Raw genomic sequence first — 23,870 nt, 5'->3', positions numbered from 1 at the left:
CTGCGGCCTGGTCCCGGCTCTGGATTGTCAGCAGCTTCTAATACTACTCTGCCGACTAACTAAAAGACTATGAGCTATGCTGCATGAAAGTAAGGCGTGGGGTGGCCCATAGACCTGTTCTACCTTGTGTAAAAAAGAGGTATAATATGTCCACTTTAGGGTATAAGGTATGTCCCCTGGTATAAAACTGTTAACATTAAGAAAGGTCTAGAAAAGAGCTTTTGTTAATAGAAATAAATCATGCCACTATGATCTGGAGATTGCTTGTTTGAATCCCAGTCATGCAGCTTGCCATCAGCTGCCGAAGCCCTGGCTTTGTTTTCTCTGGGTGAGTAGATTGCGTTCTTTACCTCATAACTCTTAGGATGATGCCAATCAAAACAAGGCGTCTGTGAGCTGATGTATCAGAACTGAGTCGCTGCGCTTTCCTCCGAGCACACTGGCTACTCGTCAATGATGCATCAGTAGCAGTTCATAGAGTATCAGAGAAGGCTTGTGCTAGTCTTCACTCTTCTGGTGTTGTGGCATCACAAGTGATGGGGATAAATAGCTGAGTAGCAGCTGAATGGGTGGGACAACTGGCCTAGGTAAATTGAGAAGAAAAAATGGGGGAAAAAAATTCTAAAAATGAGTCATGAGAAATGTATGATACTGTAAAAAAGTGTGGTGACTCAAAGAGAATAAAAAACAAGCATACAAGTGTAGTAGTTTCTTCCAGCAAAATAGTAATCTTTTCCAGCCAAGCTTTTGGAAATTGGAACAATTTCAAACATGGAGCTTAATAACAAAATAATGACCCAACATTAACGCAGAAAAACCATGATGATGCCCACGAGCTGCCAGAGAGAGAGCACCAGCACTGCTGTTCATTCCTGCACCTTCGCGCGCCTCTCCAAATAAAAAAAAACGCTTTGATGTTGTTTTTGTTCCGCCTCGCTGTTTCACGTGCGCCCAATCACATCCGCGCATTCCCCGCCTATTTACCATAATCAGCGGGCTCTCCCCAATCCGCGGCGGGTGGGCGTGGCCCGCCGCCTCGCGCTGGAGTAGAAGGCGCTGAGTGTGAGATTCGCATCCCTCACTTGAGAATGGCGGCGGCTGCTGCGTGCAGTGCGCAGAGCCCGCTGAGTAGTAGCTGCTGCCCGGGGAAACTTCACAGAGAGCCCGCCAAGCGGAGGAGCGACTCGCGGCGGAGGAGAGCCGCGCTGCTCTTCCTCACCAACATCTCCCTCGACGGGCGGCCGGTGCTGCAGCTGAACGACGCGGCCCTCAGCGCTGCGGAGTTCGAGGCCAGCGACCTCGGCTCCACGGCGGGGGAACTCTCTCCCTGCAGCTGCGGCAGCGGCACCTTCCCCAGCCTCTCCCCCTCCGGCAGCTGCTGCGGCGGCCTCGGCAGCCCCGCCGCGGCGCTGGGGCTCCTCACCGTGCCGCCCATCCTGGTGCTGCCGTCCTCCGACTCGGACTATGAGCAGGACGTTTTCTCGGAGCGGGGGAGCGGCTCGTTCTCCTCGCAGGGGAACCTCCTGTCCCCGTCCAGCTTCCAGCCCACTCCGCTCGGGGCGCCGCGCAAGTCCCCAACGCTGCTGTCTGTCCAGAGCTGCGGCTCCTCGCTGGACTCCCGGCAGAGGTGAGTACAGTACTGCGGCTGCGGCTCTGATTCAGAGCCCCAGTGTTTCTCTCTCTCAGTGTTTTTACTGAGTGTGTGTGATTCAGTGTGTAAGTTTGAAGTGGCTATTTACTCTATACTCTGTGGAAGAAGCAACAGGGTCAGTGTAACGTTTATCAATCAGTCAATCAATCAACATTTATTTTGACTCGGAAGTACATTGAGGGCAACCCTAATTTTTAATGTAGCCGAGCATTTACAAATACAGAGACTCACATGACAAAGAAAATATCATTTTAAAATAACAGTAAAAGATAAAAGTAGAATAATATCTATAGAACTTGGTTTAATTAAGATCCAAATATGATAAGATTAATACAAAAAGGTTACAATTAAGCTAAAACCAACTTTTACTTAGTACAAATAAATAATAATAAAAACAAACAATTCAAAAATAAGTTAAAAGGCAATAATACATAACTATTAAAAAATAGTGAAAGAAATAAAAAGGAAATAAAGAACTAATAGAAGAACTAAAACAAGAAGTAAGAGCTAAGAATAAATAAGATTAAGGAAAACTGAAGGTGACTGAGTGACACCAGTGAGCTGAGTTTTAGTGTTTTTTTTTTACAGTTTTTTTCAGCTAAAATTGAAAATAGAAAATTGAGGGTAAAATATTTTTATTTTTTTATTCTTACCATTTGGAGTGATATAAAAGAAATGGGTTTCATTTTCATATTTTTATTTCTGCACCTCAGAATTAGAATTTGGAAAAGGGAAAAAATGTCTTCTCTCAATTTTCTAATCTTATTCTAATCTTATAACAGAAGTGAGTTGCATTGTTCCATCATATTTTTGTTAAAAGATGCAAAAATTGAAAAACAAAAAAAGTAATGAAGTTTTATACCCATTCTCTATGTTCAAATTTAACCTGAAACAGTCAGAAAATGTAACTGATGGACGTTACACTAACGCACGAGGGTCTGTGCCCCAGTGTTTTTCTCTCTCTCGCTGACTTTAAGTGTGTGTTTGAGTGATTTAGTGTGTGTAGGTTAAGTTTGAAGTGTTTAGGTTATAGCAGAAAAGAGGAGGGTCTGTGTGCCTCAACAGCCTCCAGGTAGTAGAATTTGATACATCTGTTCACAAAAAAACAATAAATCTCCATTAACCTCTTATTTTATTATGAAAACAGCATTAGTTCTGTGTGTTCCACACTTCCTTATTCTGTATGGATGAATCTGTCTTTTGTTTTCAGTCAGAGGCGGGTACGGACTTGTTAACTGTTCCTCAGTTCCCTCTACTTTCCTAGTTTAAGTCATTTTTCAGTACCTTTTCTGGGCTTATTTTATAAAGAAAATGCCCATTTTCACTTGAGTTCTCTTTCCTTTAGGCACATTTAGTTCCTTATTCTGTATTGTATAGGTTCAGAACAGGCTGCTTGGCACCTGTTTTGTCCTCTCTGCAGTCCCTTCTTAAGCTTTTTATTTTAGACCAAACAGACTAAGACAGGGAAGAAAAAATCAATTAATGGAATAACCTGATCATTCAGTATATTCAGGTAGTCAGCTGACCTCATTCTTTGAGTACATACTGTTGCTGAACCTAGACCTGACCAACTGCAGCAACCCCGCATAATTGTTTAAAACCAGATCATTGCTTAGTTAAATCCAGGTGACTTTTGGAATATCTCACATTACTGTATTGGATTTTAATAGCCAGTGTGTGAAGTAAGGTATCAGGAATTAGTATAATGTTCCACGACTTTATCCATGTCCCATTAAAGCAAAACAACACTAGTCAGACACCATTGTTCACAATCATTAACACCTACCGTGCTGTCCACATGTGGTATTGCCTTCTATGATGTATTCCCAGTAATGGATCGAGGAAAGTTCAATGCCCACACATCTTTGGAAATGAAATGCTGTCCTATCAATCTGGCATACACTTTCAGAACTCATAAAAACTTGTTGTATTTCATGTTGCCTTGCCATGAGCACTCTCATGGTGATTACTCACACAATAACACCTGACAACTTAGTGTGAGTGTTCCCAAGCTATCCCCTGAAGTAACACTTGACATACATCTGTCTAGTCATTTTGGCTCTATATCGAGTGAGTGAGTGAGTGGTGATATGCAGAAGTAATCTGCTGTATATTATTTGATTTATGTCCAACAAGACAATTTATTCTAACAAGATGTTCAAAACATTCCTTTGAGATTGTGGTCCATGTTGACATGATTGTGTCACACAATTCCTGCAAAAAAAAAAAAACTTTTTAAGAGCACTTTCTCGTTGCAAAATCTCCTAATTCCATTATAAGCATGTTTTGTTTTTTGGGATGGATGTTGTAACGGGGCTCAAGCTCTTTTATTAAATGCTTGAAACCAGGGTTCTCCCCTACTGTCATAACGAGAGGCTCCATCTTTCAGATCTTGTTGGAACAAGCAAACAGTGAGCATGATTGTGGCCCTTTATTAAAAACAAAAACTGCAACATTACTTTAACTGCTTAAACTACATATATATATCGTAAGCATATGACTAGAGAGAGAGGGGGAGTGCGTGTGAGAGGGAGAGAGACGGCTTGCGAGAGAGTTAGTACGAGCGCCTAACCCAGGCAACCATTCATTTGTAAAGAATACACATACCATCAGACCCCAAATCATAATACATTTTTCATATTGGCAGTATGCTTTTAAAGAAAATCGGGAGTATCATCAGTGCTTAAAGAATACTGACCCATTTTATTACAAAGAGTGTAAAAAATAATGTTAAATTACATTATATGCTGCAAATATATAAAAAAATCACTGTGCTCTTCATTAAATAGTGTTTAAATAGCATACTAGCAGAATTCTGCTTGTTACAACACGACACATATTGTGTATTGTAAAATGATCAACAAAAAAGGGCAGTGGCTATAATGTTCATATCAATATGAGGAGGGGCAAGGAGCAGGCTACAGTACAATATGCTCACCTCTGAACGGCGAAAGAGCTAGCGCCTAGCGCGGTTAGCAGCTAATGCTAATACTGCTCCAGTCTCGATGCTGGATAACTAAACTAAAGAACTTAACTATGATGCTGCAGTTCAGTGCAGTGGCTTTACTGCTCCTTACAACCTGACTGGTAAAATTCATACATAAGGCGAAAATTAAAGTATTTTTTCCTTAAGGCAGACTTAAAGGATTTGTAATGCAAAAAATAAGGTAACTGAAACATACTGCACCAAATAAGCCACTTTCCCAACGTGCAAATAGCTGAAGAGCTATTGACCTGTATCATCTCCCCTAAAGCACAGTGAATCACTGCAGTGTCTTTTTGCAGTGTACTTTTACCCACTTGCTGGCCAGTGATACAAACTCAGAAACTGAACCTCAGTGGGAGAGGCTGCAGCTCACACTGACTCACTCTGCTGATGTGACGCATCGTCTGCAGTGTTTACATTTGATATCATTGTATTAGTATGCGCTTGTTGATTGCGTTTTATTGAGAAATACAAAATACATAATTACTAACAGATGATTGCTACTCTTTTACAGTTTTATGTGGTCATGCTTAGACTGCATATAACCTCTTTTTACTGTTTGCATAGACAACAGCCATAAATAGACCTGCTTGCAGATAACTGATAAGTAATAACATAAAGCAGACCTTTAAACCCTAGGCTTATTTTTCAGGTATTAATATTACATTGTCTTAAATTGATTACGCAATACCACAGTGAGTTCTGACCCTGCAGTGTGATTGTCTCAGAGACATTCTACAGGTAGGCAAACTTAAAAAGTATTTCAATTTTTTTTTTGTATTAAGGTTTACTTGGTTAGGTCATAACACATTGCTTATATTTTCTCAAAATTAGTGTAGTTAGTCTGTTTACTATTTTTTCAGATCTGCAGATTGAACTTTCTAACATTATGTCACTAAGTAGAGAGACTTTTAACAGTGCAGTGCTGATCCCTTGCAGTTAGACTGTAGGGCCACCCTAAAGTTGTGAATTAACACCAGATAAAACATCAAAGAAGAAGTAATGAGGAAATATATGGTTATTTTATGGACACAGATATGTAGATCTGTCGAACTACTTGCTTGTCAAGATCAGAACATAAGTAGACAAGAGCATAAATGGCACTCTCTCCCTCCATCACTCCTATTGTGATTCTAGCTGACACAGGCATCTGCTGGCTGAAATATTAAAGCTGGGGATCCTTTGCTTTCTTCTGAGTGCATTGGCTGTATTTGGTGCTGCATTGGCAGCAGCTTTAAAGAGGCTGCATTGGAATAGCATTTAAGGTGGAAAAGTAAAAAAAACTGACAAAACATGATTGAGATTTAAATTGACTAAAAATAAGACACATCTTTTTTAACTACAATAGCAGGCTCTAGTAACACTGGGTGAAAGAAAAACTAGAACTTCTCACTAACGTTAGCTTGACTAAAACTACAGCTTTTGTTGGAACTGCTGGATGGTTTGCTCCCATTTTTTTTCCATTAATTTATACGGCCAATTACCCAACTCACTCATTAGGACTCCCCCTATCACTAGTGATGCTCCAAAACCAGCAGGGTAAAGACTAGCACATGCACATACCTCCTCCAACACATGTGAAGTCAGCCACCACCTCTTTTCAAACAGCTGGTGATGTAGCGCTGCTGAAAGTCATCACAGCGCACTCAGAGGAAAGTGCAGCGACTCGGTTCAGATACATCAGCTCACAGATGCCTTTTTCTGAGTGACATCACCCTGTGGTGTGATGTGGGGAGAGAGCGGCATCTACCCACCCAGAGAGAGCAAGACCAATTATGCTCTCTCAGGGCTCTGGCAGCTGATTTCAAGCTACAAGAACAGAATTCAAACCAGCGGTCTCCTGTTCACAGTGGCATCTCTTAGGCTGTTGGACCACTCGGAACCCCGCTGCTCCCAAAATTAGGGTTGAATTTAAGGTGAAAATGGAAACTCTGGAGGTAGGGGAGATGCTAAAGCCAACTTGTTTGCTAAACGTGAGTGAGATATACATTTACTAAGAACGTTTCTCATCTTGTTTAACTACTCTAGCAGGTTCTTGTTACACTGAGGGAAAAAGAAAATAGAATTAACTTACTATGAACTTAACATTAATCTCCTTCACCCATGGTTTCAACATGCATCCAGCTTAATGTTACTTTATTGCCACGGCTTTGTTTGGCTTACTGCCTCGCATTGGGGGCAACAACTGTACTTATGTGTATAAGAATGTGGACTCAACTAATTGATTATTAAATTAGTTGCCAACGAATTAATACTAATTAATAAGTTCGCTGTTGTTCCCAATATTATCGCAGCTCTTATATTTATTTATCTATCGCGAGAACTCATATTGCAGCAATGCTAAAACTATTATTTATCTTACAGTAATAGGATCTGACTAATGCATGAAAAATTATCATGCTAAAAATCTCAGACGCACTCCCAAGCACCAGTCTGTTTAACTACCCTGCAAAGGGACACAAACACAGTGAAGTGCCAGATAAGAAAAAGAACCGCCCCTTTCTCCTGGTACCTCAGTGGAACACAAATGACATCATGGCGTGAGTTGCGTTTGCCCAAACTTGGACATTTTTGTTGGAAACTTCATATATTAGGTCATGTTATTTGACAGAAGGAAGTGAGAGAGCCATACCCATGGTTATATTTATCCTGTACCCGTGTCTGAGGCTGATGAAAGCTTGATGCCTGTGTTCTGTTGAGCAAAGGGTGGTCTTCTGCCTTCTCTTCCCCTTTCCTACTTTAGGTTGGGTGTGGTCGTTATTGGCAGAAGCAGACCCCGCAGTCAAACACATCTGCTTTGCTTCATCACAAAACTAGGAAGAGGAAGATAAGTCAGCAGTGCGTGGAAAGTTGACATTTTGCATTTTCTCTAAACGCTCACATGCACACACCCTCGCTCGAAATGCCCGTAAAGATCAAAGCCTGCAGAGCGCACGGTCACATCTGCAGACACATAGTTTCTGCAGGCCTGAACATATTACCCTTTCACATCAGTGGAGGTCGACAGAGCAGTTAAACAGCCTCAGATATGAGCATGTGTGGTGACTGCTTTGGCTGCTTCTATGGCTGTTATGATTTCCTAACTTGGCTTGATTGTTGTAGATATTATATTTGGTGTACATACAGTAAAAAACAAAGCCTGGAGGTGTCAGGTGGTTGCAGGTGGTTGCAATGTCAGGTGGTTGCAAATGAAAAATAAAATGTGTTTAACGTAAAGGAAGCAATAGTGTAGATGTAACATATATTATTAATCTAAATCCATTTGACACATTTGAATTATTAACCAACTTTAAGTGCACATACATAAAAAACCCTCTCATATTAAACATTAAACCATGTCTTCTCTGTCTGGTTAAACCTACAGCTCTGGAAAAAAATAAGAGACCACTTAAAAATGATGAGTTTCTTTGATTTTACCAAATAAAAAAACATCTGAAATATAATAAAGAGGGAGATGAATGGTCACAAGCCATCAAACCAAGCTGAACTGCTTGAAAATTGACATAAAAGTGGCATAAAGTTATCCAAAAGCAGTGTGTAAGACTGGTGGAGGAGAACATGCCAAGATGCATGGAAACTGTGATTAAAAACCAGGGTTATTCTACCAAATATTGATTTCTGAACTCTTAAAACTTTAGGAATATGAACTTGTTTTCTCTGCATTATTTCAGGTCTGGAAGCTCTGCATCTTTTTTTTTTTTTTTTTCAGCCATTTCTCATTGTCTGCAAATAAATGCTCTAAATGACAATATTTTTATTTGGAATTTGGGAGAAATGTTGTCCGTAGTTTATAGAATAAAACAACAATGTTCATTTTACTCAAACATATACCTATAAATAGCTAAATCAGAGAAACTGATTCAGTGGTCTCTTAATTTTTTCTAGAGCTGTACATACTCTGAGCTTTATTGGAACACTTTTTGGAATGTGTTTCAGGCCTGAAATGCAGAAATTAAAGTGTTTTCACATAAACAAATTTAGCTATCGACTTATTGCCAAAGTAATGGTTTTCCAAACATTTCTAGTGATTATACATTGTAGTTGTTTTCTAGATAAGCATGCAAGCTTATTTAAAACACAGTTCCACAAAGTGTGGAGTACACAACTAGTAGAACAGATTCTCCCACCTGAGCTGTGGATCTCTGCAGCTCCTCCATAGTGACCATGGGTCTGCCTCTCCAATTAGTGCATTCCTTGCCTGTCCTGCCACTTCAGGTGGTTGGATTTAATAGCTTGAGATATTATTTTATAATATAGCCCTGCTATACACTTCTCCACAACTTGATTCTTCCACCTGTCTGGTCTGTTCCTTGGTTTTCAAGATGCTGTTTGATCAATAGTGTGCTCTAACAAACCTTTGAGGCCTTCACAGAACAGCTGTGAATACTGAGAATAAATTATATACAGATGGACTCTGTTTACCAATTAGGTGACTTGTGAAGGCAACTGATTACACTGGATTTTATTTAGGGGTATCAGAGAACAGAAAGCTGAGTAAAAAATGCATGCCATACTTTTTCAGTATCACAAATTTTTATTTTTAGCACAAGTTAAATGATGTATAATTTTCGTTTCACTTTACAATTACTAGCAATGTACCTCTTTTACTGGTTGGGTTATTGACATTAATGAGCTTGCATGTGCCCCTCTTCCATCCTATCAATGGCCTCCTGTAGAAGAAGAGGAAGAGATTACCACCTCAAATCATCAGTTAAAATATCTGGGAAAATTTGCTGGCTCTATTAATCAGTAATAAAGGTAAAGTTAATGTCTAAAAAGTATTAAAACCCTACATTTCTTTACACCTCCAGCTCTGTATCAGATGTTTACTATTACGCAATTGAGCGTCACTTCCTCTGTGTGATGTGCGAGACTGATAATGTGTGACCTTTTCTGTATCACTCTTTCACAGGGAAAGGAAAGTGTTTGCTAAGTAGGCAGTCCTGACATGCTCCAGTGCTTAGTCATGCTCTTTTGTCAATGGAGTGCAGAGGACAGCCTGAATTAGTACCTGAGGCTGAGGCTTGACTAAGTGGAGGACTGCAATAGCAGTGTCCGAGACCTTTGCTCTGCTGGCCTATCTTAATGGTATTAGACCCTCCTGAGGCTCTAAGCATAGTTCACCTCACCTCCTGCCCACGTCACACTGTCTTCCATTCAGATGCTGAAAATAAATGAGTATTTAGGGCAGTGTGAATTAGAGTAATTAGACTGAGACAGTGCAGTTATAGGTTAGAGCGAGGGTAAGATAGCAGAGTGGTGTGTCTTGCAATTAGTAAACTAATTGTTGTCTTCTGTTGATATGTATTTTTTTTCTGTTTGTACATCGATGTAGTAATGCTTATTTCTTAGTCATTGCCCATTGCAAATACAGCTCTAGAAAAAAAATGAGATCATTTAAAAATGATGAGCTTATTTGATTTGATCAAATTGAAAACCTTTGAAATATAATCAAGACGAAGAAGGTGGATGGTCACTAGCCATCAAACCAAGCAGAACTGGTTGGTTTTGCATCCGGAATGGCATAAAGTTATCCAAAAGCAGTGAGTAAGACTGGTGGAGGAGAACATGCGGAGATGCATGAAAACTCTTCAAACTTTATGAATATGAACTTGTTTTCTTCGCATTATTTAAGGTCTGAAAGCTCTACATCTTTTTTGTTATTTCAGCCATTTCTCATTTTCTGCAAATAAATGCTCAAAGTGTTTATTTGGAATTTGGCAGAAATGTTGTATAAATGTTGTATAAAACAACAATGTTCATTTTACTCAAACATATACCTATAAATAGCAAAATCAGAGAAACTAATTCAGAAACTGAACTGGTCTCTTAATTTTTTCAAAACTGTACATTGTGTCACAATGTGACTACCTGTGTTTTGGGACTGGAAGGATAATCAAATTTGATTAATAAAATTACAGTTTTAATGTGACTTTCTAAATGGTATAATCAAAATTATACATCTTTACACATAGAAACTGTACTGAGTTAATCTCACTACTTGTGTCTCTCTCAGAAACCCTTAAAAATACATATAATAACAATAAATCTATAATATTTAAAGAACATTAACATATTAAAGACGATATCATCTTAGGGCTACACTTCCTCCATTAAAAAACATAATTGTGAAAAATATATATATTTAATCTACTTATATATTAAATGTTTTTTCTTAAAATACCTAGTATGGGCATATCTGCAATAAAAAATACCCCAAGGTCTGCTCCAAGTGGTCCAGCAGACTAAGGCGCTGCCACGATGATCAGGAGATCGCTGATTCAAATCCCAGTCATGTAGCTTGCCATCAGCTACCGGAGCCCTGAGACAGCACAATTGGCCTTGCTCTCTCCAAGTGGGTAGATGTTGCTCTTTCAAGGTGATGTCAGTCAGAAAAATATTCCAAGGTTAAGAGCTAACCTCTGGTTAATGTAATAGGAACTGTTTACTTGAAACAGAGTAATAATGTTTTTTGAATTCAATTCTAAATATTTTACTTAAAACCTTGGTTCATGGTTATAACTTAATTATGAGGTAATGTGTTTCAGACAACTAAGTATTTGTATCTACACAATATTGATACAATAAGAAAATTTATCACAATAGAAGGAGGAAATATCATCATATTGCACACCTTTAATATATAAAATGACCCCATGCATTTTTGATGGCAATGTCTATAGATTCTCTCAGCCTCTCCACACTGTTGTAAGGTTTTCTGACCCTATGGCACTGTCCTTTCAGTGAAAATGAAAATCCTTCAGTGCAGTGCTTGTACACTCTGAGCCACTTCAACCATGGAATCAGGCCATATGTCCCCTGGCCCAGCAGGCCAAGCGCGCTAATACCACACGCGGTCCAGCCAGAGGGAGGATTACCATCGGGTATTTAGCCCAAAGCCCAGTGACGTGACTAAGGCCTGTCTACGTCCAGCCTCATCCGCCGGCCGGGAGCCATCCCTCATCCCGTGTCCTAAGGCACAGAGATCTGCTTGACCAAAGATTATAAAGAGACAGATAGAGATTTTGTCCAGGCTGGGATAGTACATTAATCCCTTCACTCCTGCTCAGCTTCCATGCTCATCTCTAACAGTCTGCCCAACTCAAAGTCACAAAAATCTAACTTAAACCCTCACAAGATGAACTGCACTCAAGACAGATCTATTCTGAGATGCAAGCTCTGGACTTGTCTGTGTTTTTCTTTTATTTCTGAGCTTTCTGATCCTATGCTCCAAAAATAGCTTCTGTTTTTCTCAGTTGAGCGTAGTGTTTGTGGTTACAAATTATAGTTCACACATTTAAAACACATCCAGAAAGAGAAAACAGGAATTTTGAATATTGTTCCCATAATTGTTTGGCATTTAAAGTAAAATTGATGCTTGTAGCCACTGATCACAGTTTGTTTTCTTACTTTTTCAGTTTCATTTGCTCATTTAATGCACTTAAGCTTTGTGGTAGATTTTGTTACATTGCATTGTTTTATGTTACATTATTTATTTTGACACAATATTATTATTTTATACAAAAAAGTTTTAGTTGAAATAGACAAAAGTTTACAGATTATTTTGTTTCTACTGAAAGTTAGAAACATTATATTTGTATGAAATAAAATGTTAAGAGACATTGAGTAAAATTAAGATTGAGTAATGTAATTCTCTTTTACAGCACTGTCATGAAGTCAAGTTTGAGGCTGTCCTATCTCAGAGTGACTGTTGTTAGTATTCGTAAAAACCCATAATCAACAAAACCTGCACTAAAACACCATTAAGCAACGTACCATATTTTTTGCACTATAAGGCGCACCGGATTATAAGGCACATTTTAAAATACACTATAAGGAACTTCTAATTCAGCAGGTCTCGCCGCTGGGGGGTGGGGGAGGGTAGCTTGCTAAGTAAAACAAAACTGTAATAAAAAAAGACTTTCTTTAAAGTCAGATGAGCACTGAATATTAATCTACACTCAGGATTTCTCTCCTGAAACTATTTGTTTGGGTCAGTAATTTCTAGCGGTTAGTGGCTAATGCCACCCGACAGCTCTACACCGAGGAACTCTGAGTGTTCCGGTAAGCCAGGGTGATATCAGCAAGCGATTCGTGCCATGTAGCTTGTTTTAACACAGTAAATGCACAGGCTACAGTCTGGTGAGATATACTCACCTCTGAACAGAGGCGGTTAGCGGCTAATGCTAATGCTACTCCAGCAGTGCTAGCCGGCTACAGAACAATAATTTTCACCTCTGAACAGGGAAATAGCGGTTAGCAGCTAATGCTAATGCTACTCCAGCCTCATTGCTGGAGAACTAAACTGAAACTCCTGTATAACACTGTATTTCAGTGGAGTGGCTTTACTGCTCCTTACAACCTGACTAATAAAATTCATACATAAGGCGCACTGATGATTTTTGGAAAAATTAAAGGATTTTAAGTGTGAAAATATGGTAATGGCTTAGGAGACAAAATTATATAACATAGCAAAACAAAATAAGGTTATTTTCAAACCTGCATTTTATTTATCTGGTCTTTTTTTCACCCTGAAATATTGTCATATTATTTTCTAGGCCTTATCACTCACATCTACAATTTTCACACTCAGACACAGAAAGAGAAATGTTCTTTATTAGTTTTACATAAAGGTTTGAGATTTTAAGTAAAATTGATGCTTGTAGCCTTTGGTTGCTGTTTAATTTCTTCTTTATTTCTGTCTCATTTGCTCATTCTGAAAGCAAAAGACTGGGGGAAAATAGGGAAGCCAGGATTGCAGAATTAAAGAGAATCAGAGACAAGTAGACTAAGCAAAACAATAGATAAACAGAGACTTTTGGAATTATAAGCTAAATCAGTAGTGAGAAATAGAAGCAACTAGTGGTGTGCTATATCGTATCGTACACGATAATATCGTCAAAGTTTTTTAATATCGTGAACGATATTATACCCTAAAATATCGTGCCATATCACCCAGCCCATTTCCCATTATATATCTACTAGAGACAGATTATATCTGTCCAATATCCTTTATTTAACTTTAATCCTGGATATATTTTGATATTTGGAGTGCATTACTATTAGTAGTATCACGACTAATAATTCTGGATCATTGACTTCTATTACAAATCTGATAAAATTCTTGTATTTTTTAATATCTCACTTAGGGGTGTGCAGTATTATATTGTGTGTAATAATAAAATATATTTTTTATTTTCTTGCAGTGTATAGTGTATTTTTGAAAAAATATATATATTCAGTGTTTTGTCATATCGGCAAGAATATCGGTATCGCAAAAATACCATGAAATATCGTGATATTTTATTTTAGGGCCATATCGCCCACCCCTAGAAGCAACACATAACTGGACGTAACACATAATTCACTAAGATTGCCACATTTCTGATAGAATGTCTAAATAATGTTTTTGCCTGGTGTCTACCCCCTCTAACACTCCATATCTAGACTCCATATGTTCCCTGCCTGTCTGGTTTGGATAACGATAATTTAGATTCCCGCACAAGGCATCAGGTTGCTGGTGGCTCGGAAATCAGAACAGATGACTGGGCCGTTCGGTGACGGCGGTGGCTGGTGGTGGGGGTTGTTGGTGGTAGACCTGCAAAGAACGGTTGTGTAACAGTTTTTCACATGAAACAGAAGGTGTTCTCGACCTGGTTCCCTGACCAGAGCGTGAGGCCAAAATCTGTAAATCTTTGGTAGAGAAGCAGAGACAGACAGACAGATGGACAGGCAGGCAGACTGACATACAGAGTAAAACACACTAAGTTACACAACTGTGATTACAGTAACCCAGTGGCAATGGCACGGGAGATGACACAATGATTAAAAACTCAGAGGCAGAATGTAGTGTGGGCTTTGAAAAGGCCATTTCTAAGAACAGTCATCATCTCCTCTTTAACCTTTGCAAGCGTTAATGCAGCCGACAGCAGTTCACAGATGTAGGCCTACTGTTGCTGTTACGTAACAGAGCGGAGATTAAACGGAACAAAAATTTGCCAAATTTAGTTGGTTGGTTTGGGGTTTGACCTTCAAAGGTTGACCTCACGATGTTTACTGATGCGGTTTGACATTTCTTGTTGCAAAAATCATTTGTAACATAATGTTAATCAGACATGTTCTTTATAGGGATGTCCCCTGATCCGATTATGTGATCACATGATCATGTGATTGAAATCGGGTGGAAAAGAAACAGATCACTAAAGATGCATTAAAAACAAGTCAACATTACCCTGTTACTACATGAGTTCACTATAGACTCTGCTGCACTGTGTATACTTGCGCTGTTGTGTTGATGAAGGCTCTCCAATGCTCTTTTCTCTCTCTCTCATACACACTTACACACACACATGGCGCGCACACAGATGTTTCCTCTTTCCAAAAAAAAAAAAAAGCTACACTACTGTTTACATCCCCCATTTAAACTCTTATTTAAACTCAGTAACTCTGCAACTGAGTAACTTGTTAGAATATTGTAATTTAAAAAGCGTCAAAACTACCCTGAGGTTTTATAATACAGTAATAAACGCTCTAGTCTAAATAGGTCTAGTCTGATGGGTCTAAACCACACTACACTATTATTATCCTCCCAAAAATACAGGAAATACCAGCATTAAAAAAGAAAAAGAAATCATAGAATTGTTGTTGTTGTGATGTTTTTTTTAGTTTGTTTATTTAACAAAATATGCATATTTAAATGGAAATAATTTCTAATTATATATACTTGTTTATTGTGCGCTAAAATAATAATAAAAAAATAATAATAAAAAAACTTAAGGGACACCTTGGATGCATTCTTTCTTTTTTTATTACTGCATTGTCAAATTTCAGATCGGGACTTGGTGTAGGCAGGTACTCAAAATCAAATGACTCGAACTCGGGAGCCAGTGGCGTGCACAGACATTTTGGGGGTCAAGTGCTCAGGGAGGAAAAAGGGCACTTTTTAGCGCACATGGAACACTTCATTATAAAAAAAATTACATGCACACGTTGAATGAAATAATGACTTTTATTTGTAACATTCTCTAAACGTAATTTTTCAATGGAAAAATGTCACACCACCAACTGATAAAATACATTTACAATATTAACTACCGTATTTTTCGGACTATAAGGCGCACTTAAAAACTTTTAATTTTCACAAAAATTGACAGTGCGTCTTATAATACGGTGCGCCTTTTGTATGGATTTTACTCGTCAGGTTGTAAGGAGCAGTAAACACACACTCCGTGCAGCGTTATAGAGAGTTTCAGTGCTATACAGAGTCCAGAGCCGTGCAGCTCCGAGGCTGGAGCAGCAATAGCATTAGCTAGATGCTAACCGCTAAGCTAGCTAGCTTATTCACTGTTCAGAGATCAGTATTATCTAAATTTTACCCGTCAGGTGTAAGGAGCAGTAAACACAAACTCCGTGCAGAGCCGTGCCGCTCCGAGGCTGGAGCAGCAATAGCATTAGCTAGATGCTAACCGCTTAGCTAGCTAGCTTTTTCACTGTTCAGAGATCAGTATTTTCTAAATTTAGCACTTTTAATACTGCTGGAGCAGTATTATTAGAGTTAGATGCTAATCGCTAAGCGTTCACCGTTCAGAGGTGAGTTATCGGCCTGTAAGTCTGTGCTGCTTTGCCTGGCTAGCATTAGCTAGATGCTAAGCGCTAACTCTCTCAGAGGTGAGTTTTATCAGCCTGTAATCTGCTTGTTTACCGTGTTAAAACAAGCTACGGGGGACGAATCGCTAGCTAATATCTCACTGTCTTACCAGAACACGCAGGATTACTCAGTGTAACGCTGTCGTTTAAGTTTGGGTTAACTTTACTAGTTTAGGTGACTAGCTAGCGTGCTAGCGGATAGCTATGCTAACGCTGGTGCAGCAAGCCTTAGTGGACATCTGGAAATCTAAGCTTACTGTAAATAAACTGAAGCACGTTACTCACCCAAATAAACAGTTTTCAGGAGAGGAATCTGTGTAGATTAATATCCAGCACTCGTTTGACTTTGAAATAGCTAGATTTGTATACTGAGACGCTCCACCGGCAAGCGACCACCCCCGGTGGGGGAAGGGAAACATGGCGCCACCCCTGTTCACTTTGATATAGGCACCCTTTCTAGTGTCACTTAACGCGCCTTATAATGCGATGCGCCCTATGTATGGAAAAATAGCAGAAAATAGGCGTTCTTTGATAGTGCGTCTTATAATACGGTGCGCCTTATAGTCCGAAAAATACGGTATATACAGTCATTGTTAAGTCCTTCAGTTAATTTCTGTTTACCTTCCACTGTCTTTAAAGCAGCATCCTCTTTGGTGCAACATGAATATCAACATGCCCACTTAATTTTACTGCCCCCCCCCCAAGCAAATCAGTCCAGAACCGGGGCTGTATGTGGTCGTCCTCACGTTATCTATCATTGATTTGGGCTAGAGCGGCTAGTTTATCTGGTGACCAGTCAGCTAAAGATGCTGAGTAGTTTGGTGCTGTATGAGACATTTTACTGCACAACAAAATGATTTCACGTTGGGCTTAGAGGACAAACGGTAGGATTTTACTTGATGTGTATGTTACCTGGCTGGTGGGACACGGGGGACAAGAAGCCTATCTGTTGCCGTGCGTGCTGCCAAAGGGCACTTTGGTTGATAAAGGGCAGAGTTGGTGGTGCGTTTGCACACCTCTGTCGGGAGCAAACAAATATTTTAAAATTATGACAGTATCTCCAAACAAGGATGGCATTTCAGAATTGCGACATTTCAGATATCTGTTCTGTGTCTGTCTAGTACATGGCCAATGTGTGAGGAAGAACACAAACCCACCATAGTTGTGAGTCTAGGAATGTGATCGGTTGGAATTAAAGGCAAAGCCACTAAACTTGGAAATAGCAGTTTAAAAGCTGTGCCTCAAAACAGTTGAAAATCTTTCAGTTGACTGTGTGCTTTCAGGTTTGGACTTTCTTCTTGTAAATGTGTTTGTTTTGAGCCTCATTTAGCCAGCTGTCTGAGTCTGTGCGGTGGTGTTTGTTGGCTGTTAGCTAACCGTAGATAGCTATTTAGCTATTTAAAGCCGAGTTGAGCTCCAAACACAACAGAATATGCCAAATTAAGCCTTTCTGTCACTCCAAAATCAGTCACTTGACTTCACTCTCTCAGACGTGCACTGAGCTGTCTAATACTCTGAGTACTCTGTATTTGGGCTAGCTAAAATAGGGTGAGTGACGTAGTTAGCTAGCTAGTTACAGAAGTCAGGTCAAGTCGAGTTAAGTACCCAACCATACCGAAAAAATATATATATATATTTTAACTTTGTGTCCATACAACAGCACATGCTTAATCTGAGTCTGAGTCAGACAGATCTGCGTGTGATCTGTGGTAAACAGAAATATAGCTATTATGCTAGCTATGTACAGTCTCCTCCACCAGTTTTACACACTGCTTTTGGATAACTTTATGTCACTTCTGGTACAAAAAATCAAGCAGTTCAGCTTGGTTTGATGGCTTTTGATCATCCATCTTCCTCTTGATTATACTGCAGAGGTTTTCAGTTTAGTGAAATCAAAGAAACTTATTTTTAGGTGCTGTATATGTTCATGTGTTGTTTGCCACACTTTCACAATGAAACATTTTCAGTGTAATCATGCTACATCCCTTGAACTGTGGATATTAGGGATATAAGGAGAAAGGTAAAGTGGCTTGTAGTATGACCCTCTGATTTCTGTGGTGTGGATAATGGAAATAATTGGAATCATGAAATTGAGTCATAAAATTTTCAGATATAAATACATAAGAGCACAAAATTAGTATAAAACATTGCGTATTGAATGTACTGTTTTGGCACCAGAGCTTAATACACATGCTAACTTGATCAAACATGATCTTCATCACAGTGTGCTGCTTAAAAGTTATGTTGAACAGACTAGCTTTGTTCACAGCAGTAGTAATGATGGAAAAAGGGTGGAAGTGTGGAAAAAGTGTTAGCTGCTAAAATCCAAACACAACAGTACTTCAAATATATTTATAAATCAGAGCAACAGCTTTTCTGCACACTTTGCTCACATACTATAATGAAATATGAAAAATACAGTTCCAATGACCACATTCAGTTAAAAAATTTATCCAAAATTAGACATTGGGGCCCTATTTTCGTGATCTATAGGTGAAGCATCAACTGAGCACCATGCAGCTTTTTAAGGGCAATTTAGGGCATGTCAGTGTGTCTTTGCTTTTGTAACGATAGGAAAAGTATGCCATGCATGTCTCGAAACGCACAAAGGTCATGTACTAATTCTCTTAATTAATCATGAGTGTGTTTTGGGTGTAACGTAAAATAAGCCAATCAACTTGTCATTTGCCATTCCCTTTAAGAGCCAGGTGCGTGCTGACTTTGGCAGATTGCTATTTTAACGGCACAAGCAGCTCATTTATGGAAACAGCAATGTTATTTTATTATGTATTCTGTTCATTGTTGATGCAAAAGTGGGGGCTCTGTGTCCATGTTTGTATATAAGAAGAGGGGGAGTACATATCACACCTTTGTTGAATCTATAGATGTATGGATATGCATTATTTTTTTGTATAAATCAGTAAAAATAAATTGCAATACATACCGTGCCGTTTTTTTTTTTTTGCACATTTTCTAAGAGGAAAAACAATAAAAAAGTAAAACGAAAAAATATAATATTTTTAGGGGAAAAAAAAAAATGAGTTCAAGACCAGGCCTCAGCCAACCAGCATGCCGTCCTTTTCTCTCACTGTTCTTTTGTTTTAAGATGTTGTGGCATTAACCTGCACGCACCAGTGAGTCTAATATAGTTGGGGTGAATGGTGGTTGGCACGTTGTGGGAACGTCTAGACCCCAAAGAGAAAGCCTGTGTATGCCAGAGCCCTGTGTTGGATAAGCTTTTCTGATTCATGCTGTTATATGTACTTATGCTGTTCACAGACGGCATACATGCATAGACAAGATAGCAGATGAACGTCTGACGGGTGACTTTTGTAAGGGTTCTAATCTGTCAGTGGCACACCTGTGTTTTCCACTGCCAAGATAGCAATATGACACAAATTTACCTGAAAACACTTTATTTCCAGACCACCACAACCATCTGTATTAATTTATTTTACTGTTGATGATTATGGCTTACAGCCAATAGAAAACCCAAAAATCAGTGTCTCAGAAAATTTGAATATTATATAAGAGCAATTGGTACTTTTGGCAGTGTGGGCAGTGTGCCAAGTCCTACTGGAAAATGAAATCTGCATCTCCATAAAAATTGTCAGTAGAAGGAAGCATGAAGTGCTGTAAGATTTTCCGGGAAAACACTTCACTGACTTTAGACTTGATAATAAAACAAAGTGGATCAACACCAGCAGATGACCTGTCTCTTCAAACCATCACTGATCATCAGTAAACTTTACATTTCATTTGGAAAGTAAGGGAGCAGAGTCTGGAGGAAGAGTGGAGAGACACACAGTCCGAGCTGCTTTATGTCTAGTGTGAAGTTTCCACAATCCAGAGCCATGTCTTCTGCTGGTGTTATAAAACTACAACTGTGTTATATCAACTACAAAGTCTTTAGTATATAATATAAATAGTATATAGTATATTTATTGTAATGCCTAGAACCTTAAGAGAAAGCCCATGCATGCCGGAAACCCTATGGAGGATTATCTGTGCTGATTCATGTTGTTATATACATGTGTAAATAAGACTTACACTGATGTGTGATGTAGGAGATTAGCTGATATAAAGTTAAATACCAAGAGATGACCTTGATTTTTTGTTACAGAATTTTATTTTATATATTATCATAATGTATGAGTTTAAAATATGTTTTATATGTTTATCTGGATGTTAATATTAACGCTCTTGTTCCCTCTCTCTCTCTCTCTTTTTTTAACAGGACCCGTAACCTGTCCGGATCCCCTCGGCCACGCTCCTTGAAGAAAGTCCATTTCATTAAGAACATGAGGCAGTATGACACCAGAGGCAGCAGGTGCGTGTGTGTGTGTGTGTGTGTGCGTGCTCACGTCTGCATATTTGTTATTGCTTAATCCTCTTTATTGTGGGTTTTACCGCCTGTGATAGCAGCCTCTGGCTGAGTCTTAGTAGAAGCTCTAATTAGAGACTGTATATAACTGTGTGTGTGTGTGTGTGTGTGTGTGTGTTAAAGTGAAAGAGTGTGGGCGTGTATAAAGATGTCTGACTTTCCCACGATGATTTAAAATAAACAACTCAGAAACGGAGTGACTTTTATTCTGCTAGCCCCCCCCCCCCCCCCCCCCTCCCTCACTCTCCTTCTGATCTGTGTTTACTGGATTGCTCTACTTGTTGATGCTGCTATTATTATAACAGTGTAATAGGTGAGAGGTCTGCATGCAGACAGGCAGAACTGATGATGCCCACCTGTGTCTGATTCGAGCCAGATCCTGTCCGCTCCTGTTGTGGTTAATGGCAGGTTTCGACAAAGCTAGGCAGCTACAGTCCCCCCTCCAAAAGTATTGAAACAGTGAAACATATCTCTTAATGTCTGCTGTATACTGATAAAAAATGGAAAGATTAATATGAGACAAAACATCAACATTTCAGCCTTTTTTCCAGGTATTTTCATTTGAATATGATACACAGAGTAAAGGTCATAAAACCATGAGACACAGTACTCCTTTCTGTCCCATGACTTTTGGCATGCTATGTATAGCAGTATAGCAGCACTTAGAGACATATGCACGGTCCTTAGTGTGTTAACTTCTTGAAGCATCTTAATATATGATAATACACTACTGCAATAAAAGGAAAATGAAATTTTATTATTGCATACAATATGGTATGGCACGCCCCTAACTGAAATATTAAATTGAGCAGGCATCTCAATTAGGGAAGCACTGATCTAGAAATTACGGGCAGATGCCAATATTCAATACTTTACCCATAAAGCTCTGAAAAAAATCAGTTTCTCTGACTTTGCTATTTATAGCTATATGTTTGAGTAAAATGAACAATGTTGTTTTATTCTATAAACTACGGACAACACTTCTCCCAAATTCCAAATAAAAAAATATTGTCATTTAGGGCATTTTGCATTTGCAGAAAATGTGAAATGGCTGAAATAAAAAAGATGCAAGCTACATTCATAAAGTTTTAAGAGTTTAGAGATCAATATTTGAGCACCGAGTGGTCCAGCGGTCTAATGCGCTGCCACTATGAGCGGAACCATCAGCTGCCATCAGCTGCCGGCGCTCAGAGGGAGCAAAATTGGCCCTGCTCCCTTCGGGTGGGTAGATGGCGCTCTCTCCCCATCACACTCAAAGGTGATGCCGGGCGGCACAAGGCATCTGTGAGAGGATGTATTGGAACCTAGCCGCTGTGCTTTCCTCCGAGCGCGCTAGCTGCTCAGGCAATGCTGCATCAGCAGCAGCTCGAAAGAAGGGGTGACTGACTTCACATGTATCGGAGGAGGCGTGTGCTTGTCCGCATCCTCCTAGGGTCGCAGGTGCCACTGGTGATTGGAACGCACAAAGGGGTGGGACAAATGGATAACCAAATTGGGAAAAAATGGGAAAAAATCTGAAAAAAAAAAAGAAATCAATATTTGGTGAAACCATTCTGTTTTTTAATCACAGTTTTTATTAATCTAGCATATTTTCCTCTACCAGTCTTACACACTGATTTTAGATAACTTTATGCCACTCCTGGTGTAAAAATTTAAGCAGTTCAGCTTGGTTTGATGGCTTGTGATCATTCATCTTTCTCTTGATTATATTCCAGAGGTTTTCAATTTGGTAAAAATTAAGAAACTCATCATTTTTAAGTGGTCTCTTATTTTTTTCAAACTGTATGTCAGAGAAACAAGAAAACCCCTGTATCACTTTAGTACTTATGAAACCTATAAAAATGAATAAAAAAGAGCTTAAATCAGTATATTTTAAAGAAGCACAGGCAGTGTCGGTCAATTGTGATAGTGAGGCCAGCGTCACTTGGTCCTTTTCTAGCATGCAATAAAAACGTTGGCAAATAAAGGCCAATGCAGAAGATTGTAAAAAAGCAATTATCAACTGATACAGATATAATTCTGATATTATCTTGCATCCCAATACCAGTCCCCAGTCCCAATACTGTTGCAGCAGCTTCTTAAACTTCCTGAACTCATCTGCTTTGCTGAGGTTGAGGATGCCTGTGGGGCAGTACAGATCTGCTCTGCTTGTTTGTTTGCGGCTGGCGGGTGGGCAGGCAGGCGGTCTCAGCAGCAGGATGGAGGGATGGGGTATAGGACAGATGTGTGGGTTTGAGTTGGGGGGGTATTTGAAGGTTTGTGTTATGCCTCATTCCCCCTGAGTTCTGCTCTTCCTCCAGCAGAGGAACGACAGCTATGTTTATTAAAGCCTCATTATAAACAGTCCCACACTGTTACCGGCCTTTACTTTCCACGGCTTTTCCCAAGCTTTGGCTTTTTTTAACACACTTTCCCTTATTCAGACTGATGGCGGAAAGGAGAATGAGGGATTTGTTGGAGCTGATAAGATATTTTCCACTGGCTGAGACCAAATCTAAACTCTGATCTAAACCTGACTTGGTGTGATTTGATACTGTTCTTATGTACTTTTTGTAAGATATGATGTTGATGTTATAAATCCAAACAACTGTTGCTGTATTATATACTTGCACTGCATTCATAGGGATCATTTGCATGAGTGTGTGACTGTATGTTTGTGTAAGAGCGACTGATAAAGAAAGAGTCAGGTGCACTAGTTATCCTGATTGAGATCAGTTCTTGCATATTTTAGTGGAGTTCAGAGTGCAGGTGCAGTGTGTTCTGTGTGTGTGTGGAAACCACTGAAACACGACCGATTTCTAAAGTACAGAGACGGGCCGCTGTGTTCGTTTGAGTGTAAGTTCACGAGAAACACGTGAGGTTTGATGTCCATCACTCCAGAAAACTCTAGAAAACTCCAGAAAACACAGGTGCTCTGCAGGGCAGTGAGAGAATAATAAAACTGTACAGACACACTAAATGAGAAAGAGCTGAGTGTGTGTTCTGATGTTTGTCTTTTTTTCTGTTGCAGGATAGTGCTTATCTGTGCCAAGAGATCACTGTGTGCTGCATTCTCTGTGCTGCCATATGGAGAGAGCTTTCACATAAGGTACAAAGCACACACACACACACATATTACTGCTGTAGTGCCCTCTTTTATTTAGAATGATAACCTAATAAAAAAGAAAGTAAAAAACTTATTGTAGGCCAATAAAATGGCCCAT

General features: G+C 39.3%; 1 protein-coding gene across 1 annotated transcript in view; it reads left to right on the top strand.

Annotated features, from left to right (window-relative positions):
* The first annotated feature begins 843 nt into the window (after positions 1–843).
* cables2b (Cdk5 and Abl enzyme substrate 2b) overlaps positions 844–23,870 on the top strand; it is a 44,877-nt gene continuing 21,850 nt past the window's right edge. Inside the window, exons 1-3 of the mRNA XM_007250761.4 lie at positions 844–1,627; positions 20,521–20,613; positions 23,678–23,755. Of these exons, the coding sequence (XP_007250823.3) occupies positions 1,089–1,627; positions 20,521–20,613; positions 23,678–23,755 (710 nt within the window). The 5' untranslated portion in view covers positions 844–1,088. The remainder of the gene's footprint in view (positions 1,628–20,520; positions 20,614–23,677; positions 23,756–23,870) is intronic.

The sequence above is a fragment of the Astyanax mexicanus genome, chromosome 13, assembly GCF_023375975.1.
Source record: "Astyanax mexicanus isolate ESR-SI-001 chromosome 13, AstMex3_surface, whole genome shotgun sequence".
Taxonomy (NCBI): Eukaryota; Metazoa; Chordata; class Actinopteri; order Characiformes; family Acestrorhamphidae; genus Astyanax; species Astyanax mexicanus.
This window is presented reverse-complemented; position numbering and strand designations above follow the sequence as displayed.